This window comes from Spodoptera frugiperda, chromosome 3 (genome assembly GCF_023101765.2).
Source record: "Spodoptera frugiperda isolate SF20-4 chromosome 3, AGI-APGP_CSIRO_Sfru_2.0, whole genome shotgun sequence".
NCBI classification, from domain to species: Eukaryota; Metazoa; Arthropoda; class Insecta; order Lepidoptera; family Noctuidae; genus Spodoptera; species Spodoptera frugiperda.
In genome coordinates this window covers 3,557,230-3,569,929 of record NC_064214.1, presented here as the reverse complement: position 1 = coordinate 3,569,929, position 12,700 = coordinate 3,557,230, and the positions used below count along the sequence as shown (strand labels likewise).

Genomic DNA, 12,700 nt, shown 5'->3' with positions numbered 1-12,700 from the left:
CCAACTGACAGAATAACTTGTCAAAGATTAGCAAGGACAGAGACTGCGCATTATAGATATTTGTCTTTGTGACCGCTTCGGATATCGGATAATTTCGATCCGAATGCTCAACACTAAAATCGACTAATGTAACATAAGGATGTTATTGGTAATCTATGGCACCTTTTGACTTTGACATTTACCTGTAAGTATGTTTTACAATGTGAAAAACAGGGATATATAAAAATGTCTCATTAGAATCTGATTGGCTTAAGAAATGTTATTAGAGTCGTTCTTCCATTTCTATTGATATGATTGGTTGGAATGAATATATTTAACTTTTTGATTTGTATGAATATGTAACTGAAATCAGTGGAAATCAGCACAGTTTCTTGATTTTTTATATTTTATTTTACAGGAACAATAAAATATTTCCACTGAAAAGAATGATTTAAGAAGACAAGGATGGCTGGATTTGGTGATTTTTCAGGCTACAACAGGCCTTATGGGTTGGATCCTAACAGGGAAACCAATGATTTGTACGACACTCGCTATCAGCAGATATACGGGTACCATACTCCTGTTACCGAAGAGTTTCAGGGGCCGCCGTTAGTAATGGATGATGTTTCTGAAGAAGGTATGTGATACACACTGTACAAATTTAAATATATTGAAAGTAAGTTCATTAACAATTTGTTCCCATTGAAAGTTTGAACATTTTACATGTTCTAATATTTTTTGGCATTCCAGAGTGTTTACATTCATACAAAGAAGTGGGAACTCGGCCAGAAAAATCTTGCCAATGTCTGTAGTTATGTACTGTCAATAACAAAATTATACAATAGCTATATTGTAAACACTAGACCATAACACCTATAAAAAGCTATATTATATTAAGTATAATTACTTGTGAAACGGAATTTTACTATTTCCCACTTCATAGTATACTCAACTATAATTTAATGTAGTTCATAATTTGTTTCAGATAACAATGCCTATATCACAACAGCTATAAGTGTTGCAAGTCTTATCACAGAGAATCTACTAAGTCACCCATTTATTGTATTGAGAAGGCAGTGTCAGGTTTGTTTATAATGTTATCATGTATTATATGTTATTTTTAATTGATTTTTTTAATTAAATGTTATTGTTTAATGCAGCAACATAGCATATACATACAACAATTTTTATTTAATATTTTCTCATATATATTTTTGTTTCTATAGCTGTTAAAAATTGTGTTTTAAAATATATTTATTGCACCTCTGCCTTTTTCTATTGGTATTAAAAAACATGTATTATTTTTACCTGCATATTAACTCAAGAAGTTCACTATTCAACAATTCAATAATCTTATCTCATGATTGCATCACTATCATTATTTATTTTTTCTAGAATCATCATTACTTAATTACTGCAGTTGTTATTATTGATATAATTGCAGGTACACAATGGTCTGAAGAACTATCACATAGTACCTTACACCCTACTGCCTGTAGTTGCGCGGTTGCATCGGAGACAAGATGTGACCACACTCTGGAAGGGCATTGGCTCTACTTGTATAGTGAAAGGTCTAAACTTGGCTGTGGAGGATGTGGTCTCCAAGGGCACTGGATGGCCTAAGTAAGCAATTTGTTTTATATACTTTTTTCTGACTTTTGTGATTGTTATGATAAAGCACAATACTGATACTATTTTCTCTTTTTAGGGACATTGGAAAATGTGATTCCGTCTTACAGTTCCTACAGCACATAACTTTAAAATGGTGAATATAACATTTTATTTTACCATAACAATGTGTTAATGAGTCATCCATAATATCATGAGAAATTATAACACTTACCATTTTATAATCTATTTTCAGTGTAAGTTTAGCTATCATTACACCTTTCTACTCAGCAAGCTTGGTTGAAACAGTCCAGAGTGACATTGCAAGTGACAAACCAGCAATACTAGATGTGTTCAGGGAAGGTTTCATGCGCATTTTAGAATGGGGAACTCCCAGCAGAGGTAGAATGCTGCCTATATGGGCTATTGTGTTCCCAACTGTCTCTCTTGGTATTACCAAGTATATTGCTCAGTAAGTATAATTATTGATTACAGCACCATAGTTTCACCATTTTATAATTTAGAGATAATATTATGGTAATTTGCATATTTAACTTTCTCTCCAATCAATGTATGAATATCATAGTAAGTTTAACATGATAAATTATGCTTCTATTTCAGCATAACATTTAAAAAGATAACTGAGAAAGTACTCCGTTTCCAACAAAGACACAGACATGAGCTTAGTGACTCCTATAATGTGAACTACAGCAAAACCTCAAACCCTCTGATTGAAGATATCAGTTTGAAAGCCAACATCATATCTTTCATTGCCATGGAAATAATATTCTACCCAGTTGAAACCATTATCCATAGACTTCACATACAGGTACTTTAATCTTTTTAATTATTTATTTTTTATAATGTCACACCTTTAATCCCTGCAGGTTGTTTTTATGCCAATGTACACCCACATTTCACAATTTATGTTGTAAGTCCCATGTAATAGGTAGTGATCCTATTGCCATACTTATACCAGCCAGGCACATTTCCAGACTCCGTGCTACCACTGAGAAATTTTCAAAAAACCGTAAAAGCCCAGTAATATTTCACCCAAAATTTATAAATATTGAAACAATAAACATCATACAGTAAAAAAATAACAATAATGAAATCTATGTATAAAGAGTACTTCAACACATAATTTCCTTGCAGGGCACCAGGACAATAGTAGATAACCTGGACACTGGCACATCAGTTATACCAATACTGACTGGTTACGAAGGATTTATGGATTGCTACAACTCCACCATAGCCAAGGAAGGAGTCTCGGGCCTGTACAAAGGCTTTGGTGCACTAGTATTACAGTTAGCAGCACATTTGGCTATCATAAAACTCACAACTTTAGTTGTGTCAGAAGTATCCAACTTGTTAAAGCCAGCCAAGTCCCCAACTTCTGATGACTCCATTCCCTCTCAAAAATATTTGTTCAACTAGTCCATGGTAACTATTTATTAAATTATATTGTAAGTGTAATTTGTCAAGCATTGTTTCCTGTGAGGATTTTTGAAATATTATTAAAATAAAAGCAATATATGGGTTTCATTATACATAGTATATTAATTTGATCTCTAGTATGTTATGTCCCATTAGTAGTTCAGTTCTTTATGATCTACCCATTTCTGTCCATTGTCAAAACTATGGGGCTAAAGGGCATTGCTAGAATTGTAGATGAATATTATCAATTTGATTTTGAAGAATTATATTTGAAGATAACAAGTCTGCACAATGGTACCTTATATTCTGTTTTTGTTACTTTTTGTAAAGTAGTAAATAAGTGAAATGTATAGCTTGTTAGAATGATAGCTCTGTTAACAAAAATCAGGCTGTTTTAAAATAAAGAATTGATTCGAAACATATTTATTTATTTATTATTTACACTACACTGGCATCTAAACCATGAACTTAGTAATTAAAACTTATACTTTATCCGGTAACTAATGGGTCAATACAAATCTTCCTTTGAGTAATCTCCGCATAATGACCCTGCGACCATTGGGTGTTGATATTCTCGTTTTCCAGCCATGTCTATTCACTCTACGGACTTCGTTTGGTCGAGGAAAATAGCATCGCACTTTAGTTCTAATAGAAGACAGCGAGAAACAATCTGGCTTTACTAGGCTTGTACTGGGAGCGACTGTTGAAGCTACTTGCAAAGTTTGTCTAAGAATCCTGAAAATTCAATCATTTTGTTGAAATTATTATAAAAATCATCCAATAACCATCAAAGTAACAAACGGCGGGCTGTATTGTGTAGACACTTACTTCAATGGTTGAAAAATCGCAGACATTATTCCTGACATGATAGTACAAATATGTTACTGTTAGAATAATTATCCCAAATTCTTAAATAAAATTGAAGTATTAGGTTAGAATCTTGGTGTTTCGAGAAATCAACGAAACTGACGTTATGTTTGACATTATTGTACTTGACAGATAATGGGCATTTTGCAGTTGCACTGCTAAAAATAGTTATTCCGTCGATCGTAACCTTCAATCAGTATTCATTCATTTTGAGAATTTATCCGAAAATAAATTCTGTAATGGTTGTGAATTTGAGTAAAATTTTTTTTAGTCGAGTTTGAACTTGCTTATTCTATCATTAGAAAGAACGTACACTTCGATGTCTATGGTACTCATTTATCACTCGCTCGTCTAGTCTATGTTATGAAGAGAATAATATGGCGGACCAAAATAACAAGGGCGCTAAAAGATTATTGTGGATTTTTGTGATTTCTGTTAAATCAGTCACTGGTTAATACATTGTATTGCACTTGTTATGTTTAAAATATATATTGTGTTTAAAATATCTCATAAAAGTGAGTACACTAGATAAGAAATTTCTTTTTATGCTTGTGTTATTTTTCTAGCGTAGTACCTTGCATTTAGAAATCCATTACAAATTAATATTCATTGTTTATTTCAGATTCAGAATGTCTGCAATCAAAGTAAATTTCGAAATCGGACATGAAGCATCTTTACGATCGAAAAAAACTCCAGAAGGCTTTACTCATGATTGGGAAGTGTTTGTGCGCGGCCTGGAAGGAGCAGATATAAGTCACTTTGTAGAAAAAGTGGTTTTTCAATTACATGAAACTTTCAAAAAGCCTCGAAGAGGTAATTTTTATTTAATATATTTAAATTTTAGCAAGGAACATATTTTGTTTATGTGATAAGATTCTATTATATTAGTTGTTTATTTCATATAAACAAGTAAACAAATATTAAATCTAAACGAAAACTAGTTTCATAGAAATCGTCTGTGGTTCTATACTGTATTGGTTTTGTGTTTTTGCACAGTTGTCCTACAATAGATACTTTTTTTGTTTGCAGTTGTGAAAGAACCACCTTTCTCAGTCAAAGAATCTGGCTATGCAGGCTTCGTCTTTCCCATAGAAATTTACCTAAAAAACAAAGATGAACCCAAGAAAATAAAGTTTTCTTATGATTTTACTCTACAACAAAGTGGATCTCTCAAGGATCGCTACATATTCCAAAACCCCAATGAAGAATTTAGAAAAAAGCTTTTAAAAGGTGGTGGCATACCCATAAGTAACAATGCATTTTACACCAATCCTGACCAAGAAAGTAGAAGTAGAGATTCATTCACAGAAGAGAAACAGCAACTTGTAAGTAAGCCAAAATTAACATCTGATAGTAACAAAAAACATAAATCTAAGGAACACAAAGAGGAAATGCCACATAAAACTAGTAATAATAGTTTTGAAAACTTATTTGGACCTCCTATTCAAAAACCGCCTAAAGTATCACCAGACCCCAAAAAGATAGAAAAGAATGCACCACCTATGAAATCAGATAAAAAAGAAAAAGAAAGATCAAGTTCTGATAAAAAGCAGAAACATGAGCACAAGGAACTGAAGTCAGATAAAGTTAAACTAAAAGAAGAAAAAGATAAAGGGAGACAAGAGAAAATTAAGAATCATAATAAAGAAGGAGACAAGCTAAAAGATAAAGCTAACAAAAGGCCTATAGAAAGAACTGCATCCCCAGATGTAGCTAAAAAACGTTGTCTAAGTCCCCTAAGAAGAGTGCCTAGCCCTCCAAGGTCTAGTAGTGCTTCTAGTATCAAAGATGACTACAAACCTGCTAAACATAACACTGAAGTTCTGGACCAAAAGAAACCTAAATTAGAAGATAAAAGTCTTGATGTTAAAATAGAAAAGGAATCAAAAGAAAAGAAGAAAAAAGAGAAGAAAAGTCATGACCGAGACAAAGAAAGAAAGGAAAAAAAGGAACATAAAAAAGAAAGCCATAAACTGAAAGAGTCACCAAAAGAGCCTCCAAAAGAAATACCGAAAGAGGTGCCCAAGTTAAGAGAAGTTCCTAAAGAAAAGGAAATAATAAAAGATTCTCCAACAATTAAAGAGAAACCTATGAAACCTGATAAACCACTAAATAAGTTTTCTTTGGAAAATCTCATAAAAACACCTGATGATGATCGTCCAGAAAATCATAAATCAAAAGAAAAATCAGACCCAGAAAGGAAACACAAACATAAGAAAAAAGATAAAAGGCGTGATGAGTCCAGAGAAAAACATAAAGAATCAAATAAGGAAAAGAAACATAAACATGACAAAAATAGAGAAATACCTCCAGAAAAAATTGAAGTCATCGAGCGTAGAGAAACACCCATACCTAAAGAACGACCTCTTCCTGAACCAGCGTCTCCTATATCTATAGACACGGCATCTCAATGCAGTTCCAAAAGTGGTTTGGCCAAATCGTCTCATATTGGTAATGAAGATGTCAACAGTAGCCATTCAGATTCTGAAAGCTCTGTTATAGCAGATGAAGAAGACTCTAAAGTGAAAATTGAAATGATGTCACCAGAACCCATTAAACATGAACCATCCCCTGAACCAGAACCAGAACTGGATCCGGAACCTGAACTAGAACCTGAACCTGAACCAGAACCAGAACCACTGGTGGAACCTCCACCTCCACATAAGGAGAAAAAACAGAAACATAAAGATAAATCCGCTAAAAGAGAAGAAAAACGACGTAAACGGAAAGCAGCTGAAGAAGAAAGGGAAAGTTTAGAAAGTATAGAACACAGAAAACTCGTTAAAACAGAAACAGCACCACCATTCAATGACACAGAGCGTGGTGAGAGCAGTGGATCAACATCTGCCGAGACTAAAGTGCAAGATAATGGGGTATCTAGTAGTCTAGGCGAAGATGCTGAGCCTGGAGAACTATCGCCAGATTACATGGTGCAATTAAGAGATTTGCAACAGCGCATAATGAAAATAAAAAATAATGATGATTTAGAACGAGTGGTTAATTTAATTGCTGAGACTGGACGATATGAAGTAACCACACAGACATTTGATTTTGATCTTTGTTTGTTGGACCGCTCCACAGTACAACAGCTTATACAAATAGTGGGTTAGGTAGCATATTACGTTTCAAAATCAGCTATGTTACTGTATATAACGCCTCAATGGATATATACTAAGGCATTTGTTCTGGGACTTTTTATGTATGTCGTGAATTGATGGCAGCATGGCGGCAGAGCAGACATAACTGCTTTTTAATTACGACTTTTCATAAATTAAGTTAGAAATAATCTCGAAAGTTTTATCTATTGATATCTTCACATTACTCGACACTTGAGTTTTAAGTGCAATACTGTATAGATATATAAAGTTATAAGACTGTTGAAAGATTGTTAAAAATAATGTATATTTTGTACATTATTGTATTGATTCATTATTAATTAAGCAAGTAATTAAACTAAAAGTTTTTATCCTCCAATTTCCCAATAAGGGATCAGAGAGGCTATGTTAATAATATTGTATAATAGCTATAATGTCAAATCTAATGTTTTAAATTTTATTTATAAGAATATTATTTGTGCACTTTATTGTTTAAGTTATAACATTATTCTCTATACCATTTTGGTAAAAATTGGCATTGCAATAATGCATAATTTTTAATTCTAAGATAGTATGTCCAGTAATATAAAACATCACTATTTTAGAGCATAACATGAATTCATTTAAGAATTTGAGGGTTTCTTAAAAATTCTGCAAACATATTTTTGTGCTCATTTTGGCTTGGTTTGATCTTGTACATTTTATTTGTTACATAACTTATTTTTTTATTTATCGTACTTTAGGAATAATATAAAGAAAAATAAATAGAGTGTATACTAATATAAATTGTTTTGTTCCTCATTCATCAGAAAGTTGTAGTATGTAAATAAACTTAAACTAATACATAACGAAATTCTATGTTTATTGTAGAATGTGCTTAATAAAAAAATAGAAAACTCAATAACTAGGCCAGCATTTAATCACTAGAAATGCATTTCTTTAAGTAATCAATCCTCTAAATGTGCTTGTGAAATTTTATTTATGCATTATTTTGGTCTCCTACTGTATACAAAATATGGTATATACCTCAAAATCAAATGTTATTTACTTTTGTATTATACTGTTATGCGGATGGATGGGATTAAAAAAAATACAAGTTTTTGCAATGATGATAACACTTTTATTCCAATGAACATGAAAAATCATAAGAACAAAAATATCTGAACATACATTAAAAAGAATTTAAAAGTGAACAGTATCTATCGATAAAATAAGATGTAACATCAGTCACACCCAAAGTAATTAAAATAATAATGAATATGCATGGTACATAGATATGTAATGAAGATGTAATCCCAAATGTTTATGATTAAACATGATGATGATGACGATGGGATCATGTTTAATGAATACGTGGAACACATTATTATCATAACTCTGTAGTAAAGATAGTAACAAAAGAGAAATACTAGTCCACCATGGACATGTACCCCTCAGACAATTTGCCATGGATAATTTCCTTAAGACATAGCATTGACTTTAGCGTATGAAACGCTAACACATCAATCGTATCTTTCCCAAAGAGATGTTTCAATACTTTTACCGAAACCGAAGAACATCTATGTCCATCCTTTCGTTGTAGTCGAATCCTGAGGTCAACATCGACATGTTCATCTCTTCTTGCCGTTTTTATGGACAGTTTGCCGCCACTTGGTGTAAAAGTCTCCAATGTATTCAATAGAAATCCCAGCAGCTTGTGCAGCTCCTGTTACACTGAATTCTTTATATTGTTCTTCTTCACTGCCAGGTTCATTACCCACGAGTAAAATCAGTAAAGGTGTAGATTTCCCTTGTAATGAACTGTCAGGATCACCATTTCCTCCTTGAATTTGTTTGTCATCAGCTATAAAATGATTACAAAATTCCATTATTTGTATAAAATTATGAACATGTGGTGGAGCTTTACGTGGGTATTTCAAGAGCGGTAAAGGCTTCGACTGCCCTGGACGTTGAGCTCTCAAAAAACGAGATCCACTGCGCAACTGAAGTTCGAGCCAACGTATAGCATCACGAGCAGTGCTTTGTTCACGCTTCAGGTTATCCAATTCTTGTAACACTAGAAATAAAGAAATAATCAAAAGTTAGTAGGTATGTGAATGTAATGTTGAGTGGATACAATCAAGAAAAACAAAGGGCAACTGATTACATTCTCGAATAAATAACGTATCCTACACAGAACTCGTAAAATTGTGAAGAATGGGATTTACATGGTACTTCATCGCAGTGCACACATGCACCACGGTCTTCAAATTCTCTCGGTATTCTTAAGGTAGAACTTCTTATAAGAAGATAGGGGTTTGTAAAGAAATTATGTAGGTAATAAAATATTCTCACCAACTGTGGGTATCAGAAGAACAAAATTACGAGCACGCAGTAGTTGCTTGACACGACGCAAATGTTTGTGTAGGGCATTAGTGTCGAGCGCAAGCAAAGCAGGTATAGGCGATTGGCCACTACGTTCTAGTTCTCGCACCTGTGACGCCAGCCAAAGATGTCCAAGGCGCCGCAATAATCCTCCACCTTCATTACTTTCGATCTGCATAAATAGAAAATGCATGTTAAAAAACATCCAAGATTTTTCTAATTATTATTTCTTATTTGTTTATCATTCAGTTTCAATTCTGTCTACTTGATTAACTTATTAGAAAAGACACAATGCGCGAACCAGGTTTTAAAAGTCCCTACATGATTATAAACATTGATCTAATTATTAGATATATTAATTAAACTTACATGGGATTTCTTAGAGTTGTGCCACTCTTTGCTTCGCTTGTGATTTATTTTGGTTGTTACTTTAGGTGGAGTTACCTTTTTGAAGTAAAATATTTTTAATGTCCTGTTGAATCGAATTCGAGGTATAATTTTTGCGACATGACTTCCAAAGTCTATGAAATTCAGTATTCTTACAATATTTTCTTCATAAAATGATAGTTTGTATCTCTCTAACATTTGCCACTCTGCAGCATCTTTATCATATTTGCAGATGTTGGTTCCACGTAAATTGATATCTTCTGGCAAAGGAATTGTTTTATATTCCAATTTTAACTTTTTTGCCAAACTACGTGCGTATTCCAAAATATGACACTCCTTGTTTTCATTTGATTTTGGTTTAAAATAAAATGTCAAAATATTGAGCAAATCTACAACACATTGAAACAGAGACTCTCCACTGTCTCCACAAGATAGAATCAAATCTTTTTCATTTAGTGCCCAGTCCTGAAGTAACTTGATACTTGACAGAAAGTTATCACCAAGCAAAAAGTTTTGCAAGCCCTGAACATCCAAAATATTGTTGTTGTAACTGTTGTGTTGAATTTCATTGTCAGTGCTATTTTGTTTAGTTTCTAAGTCACCATTTAAAGTAGCATCCTTAGTGACTTCTTTGTTGTTTTCTATTTCAATGTCTCCATTATTTTTAGTAATAGTTTCTTCATTATCGGAAACATCGAAGATGGAGTCCTCACTAGCAGATTCATCTGAGTGCCCAGTAGAATCTGATAGATCATCTTCATCAGAGCATGATTCATAAACTTCTACATCACTGCTTTCTGTATCAACATCACTCATATCAGAACTATCAGATGAAGCTAAACGCCTGCGTCGTCGACGTTTTGTTAATGACTTTTTAGCATTACTTTTAGAATCTCCATTAGTATTTAACTCTTTATTCTCTACTATGTTATCATCTTTTGGTGAACAATCAACATTATCATGTGTTTCATGATTTGTATTATCTGGAAGGTCTTCTGAAACAGAATTGCTGTTTGGAATTTGATCTGGAATGGTATTGACACTTGGGACATGTAGTGTACTTTTTGACTTGTATTTGTATGCAGGATTTTTAAGACCCAGGGATTCTAGTTGTTGTAATAACTTTTGCAGGAGCTGTGACAGAAGAGCCAAAGTAAAGGCTTTACATGCAAATGCTTTCACTTCATCAGTCTCTGATACTTTGGTAATTGTAAACAAACAAATGAGTACAATTTTATGCACCAAATTTGCATTAAGACAGGATGGATTTGTTCCTTCTTCTTCAACTGCCTGAATGTACTCAGTATAATTTTTATCTACATCAGGTAGTGGAGGTTTTATAAAGTCCATGGCTACTTTTAATTCATGAGCAATAGTGCTGCATCTCTGTGGAATATTGGTATCATTCTTATTCATGTACCAAATTTCTATTAAGGAAAGGAAATTGGTTATGATATTTTGTATATGCTCTGCTTGTGTTAGTGATTCAGGATTATTAGGGGACTCATAATATTGAGCATTCTTTTCAAATATTTTTGTTAGATTGCCGATTGCTCCTTCAAATGGAGATGTACAACTCAAACAGTGAATATAGTAACAAACTGAATCTAAGTTGTAATTTTTGTCATTGTATAAGTTGCCTAACTGATTATATGGCATTCCCGAAGACATATCAACATGTGCAGCTTGAAGGTAATAACGAGCTGCTATGGATGGTTCAAAAGCATGAAATATTTCTACTTGATAGCGGCTCAAATCTCCAAGATATATGAGACATGAGTGTAAAATTGAACGACTCAATTGGGTTTCATCATCAGTTGGTATTTGATTATTTTCAACAGATTCTTCATCAAGGTGGAAAGATATATAATCTATTTCTTTAACATGAATCTTCATTTCTCCTTCTATCCTTGAAATAAAATGGTGAAAATGGCCAATCCCACAAACAATATGAGTAAATAGATAGCTATCATTGTCATTGTCAGTTTCTCTAAGCTTTTTTGCTGTTGATACAGTTTCGTAGTAGACTTTTCGCCAAAGCAATTCAAGTGATTTCTTGCCATAATTGATGGGATCAAGAAATAAAAGTTTTTCACAATTATCTCTTAGTTTTTGGCGCTGGACCTCAAGGTTGGTGGAGAAGAGGTCAGTCATGGAGCGACTGGCAGTTGTCATTTCACCAACACGTCTGGATACGTCACTGACATACCTGCAAATCAAACAACATAATATAGTTATTACAACATAGAGTAGGATTAGGGATGCATTACTGTATAAAATTATATATAGAGTAGCTATCTTTACAGAAATAAATACAAAAGTTCAAATTATATAAGTATAGAAAGTTATTCAGCATGTTTCAAAGAGTATATGGATTTGAAGATTGTTTGAATGCACAACTTGAATAAATGTCGGAATAAAGATTGCGCATTTTCAAATTATGCTTTTTTTTAATGCAGCTGCTATGTAATTGTGATGACAGAAAAAACTAACTTGTGTTGTGGACATTCAACTTAGAAAACTGGTTTTAAAATATCTAAATTTTGAAAGTCAACTTTGACCCGCTTTCTGATTACTAATACATGAGATTTATTCATATGTGATATCTCAAATGGGTTAAGTTAATAACTCACCGATAAAGTTTTTTGGCACGTTCATTGCGCTCGGCAACTTTAGCCTCCAAAATTTCATTAGATTCCTCCTTCATTTTCAAGTCATTTTATCCACTTTTAAAGATTTTAGTTGCAATAAGCCTTCATTTGCTTTTCTCACGTTACCAAACGATACGGAAATCATTTCGATAACACCATTTTTCTCACATTGAATATTTTTTAGATGATATCTGCGTAATTAATGACAGTGACATAACATAAAAATAAGATGGGTCATGAATTGAATACCCATAAACTTATGTACTCTTATACTCTTTGGTCACAATCCTGAATTTTAAAACCTTAAAACAA

General features: G+C 33.0%; 4 protein-coding genes across 5 annotated transcripts; 2 read left to right on the top strand and 2 right to left on the bottom strand.

Annotated features, from left to right (window-relative positions):
• The first annotated feature begins 194 nt into the window (after positions 1-194).
• Positions 195-3,446, top strand: LOC118274043 (mitochondrial outer membrane protein SLC25A46). 2 transcript variants are annotated; one of them, XM_050707773.1, is made up of 8 exons: positions 195-297; positions 398-616; positions 965-1,062; positions 1,424-1,602; positions 1,688-1,744; positions 1,844-2,059; positions 2,209-2,416; positions 2,743-3,446. In XM_050707773.1, exons 2-8 carry the CDS (start codon positions 445-447, stop codon positions 3,022-3,024), a joined length of 1,212 nt encoding a protein of 403 aa, XP_050563730.1. In that variant the 5' UTR covers positions 195-297; positions 398-444; the 3' UTR covers positions 3,025-3,446. The 2 variants fall into 2 exon arrangements, with proteins under 2 accessions (XP_050563730.1, XP_035447278.1); XM_035591385.2 differs by lacking the exon at positions 195-297 and having other exon boundaries at positions 327-616.
• LOC118274044 (39S ribosomal protein L34, mitochondrial) lies at positions 3,432-4,020 on the bottom strand. The gene is made up of 2 exons (XM_035591386.2): positions 3,853-4,020; positions 3,432-3,759 (listed from the first exon to the last, which is right to left on the bottom strand). Exons 1-2 carry the CDS (start codon positions 3,888-3,890, stop codon positions 3,525-3,527), a joined length of 273 nt encoding a protein of 90 aa, XP_035447279.2. The 5' UTR covers positions 3,891-4,020; the 3' UTR covers positions 3,432-3,524.
• Positions 4,021-4,237: 217 nt separating this feature from the next.
• On the top strand, positions 4,238-8,095 carry LOC118274046 (protein AF-9). The gene is made up of 3 exons (XM_035591389.2): positions 4,238-4,406; positions 4,514-4,704; positions 4,921-8,095. Exons 2-3 carry the CDS (start codon positions 4,521-4,523, stop codon positions 6,999-7,001), a joined length of 2,265 nt encoding a protein of 754 aa, XP_035447282.2. The 5' UTR covers positions 4,238-4,406; positions 4,514-4,520; the 3' UTR covers positions 7,002-8,095.
• LOC118274045 (nonsense-mediated mRNA decay factor SMG5) lies at positions 8,084-12,633 on the bottom strand. Its single transcript, XM_035591387.2, has 4 exons — positions 12,371-12,633; positions 9,720-11,946; positions 9,321-9,522; positions 8,084-9,042 (listed from the first exon to the last, which is right to left on the bottom strand). The coding sequence occupies exons 1-4, from the start codon at positions 12,442-12,444 to the stop codon at positions 8,597-8,599; spliced, it is 2,949 nt and encodes a 982-aa protein (XP_035447280.2). The 5' UTR covers positions 12,445-12,633; the 3' UTR covers positions 8,084-8,596.
• Between the last annotated feature and the right edge of the window lie 67 nt (positions 12,634-12,700).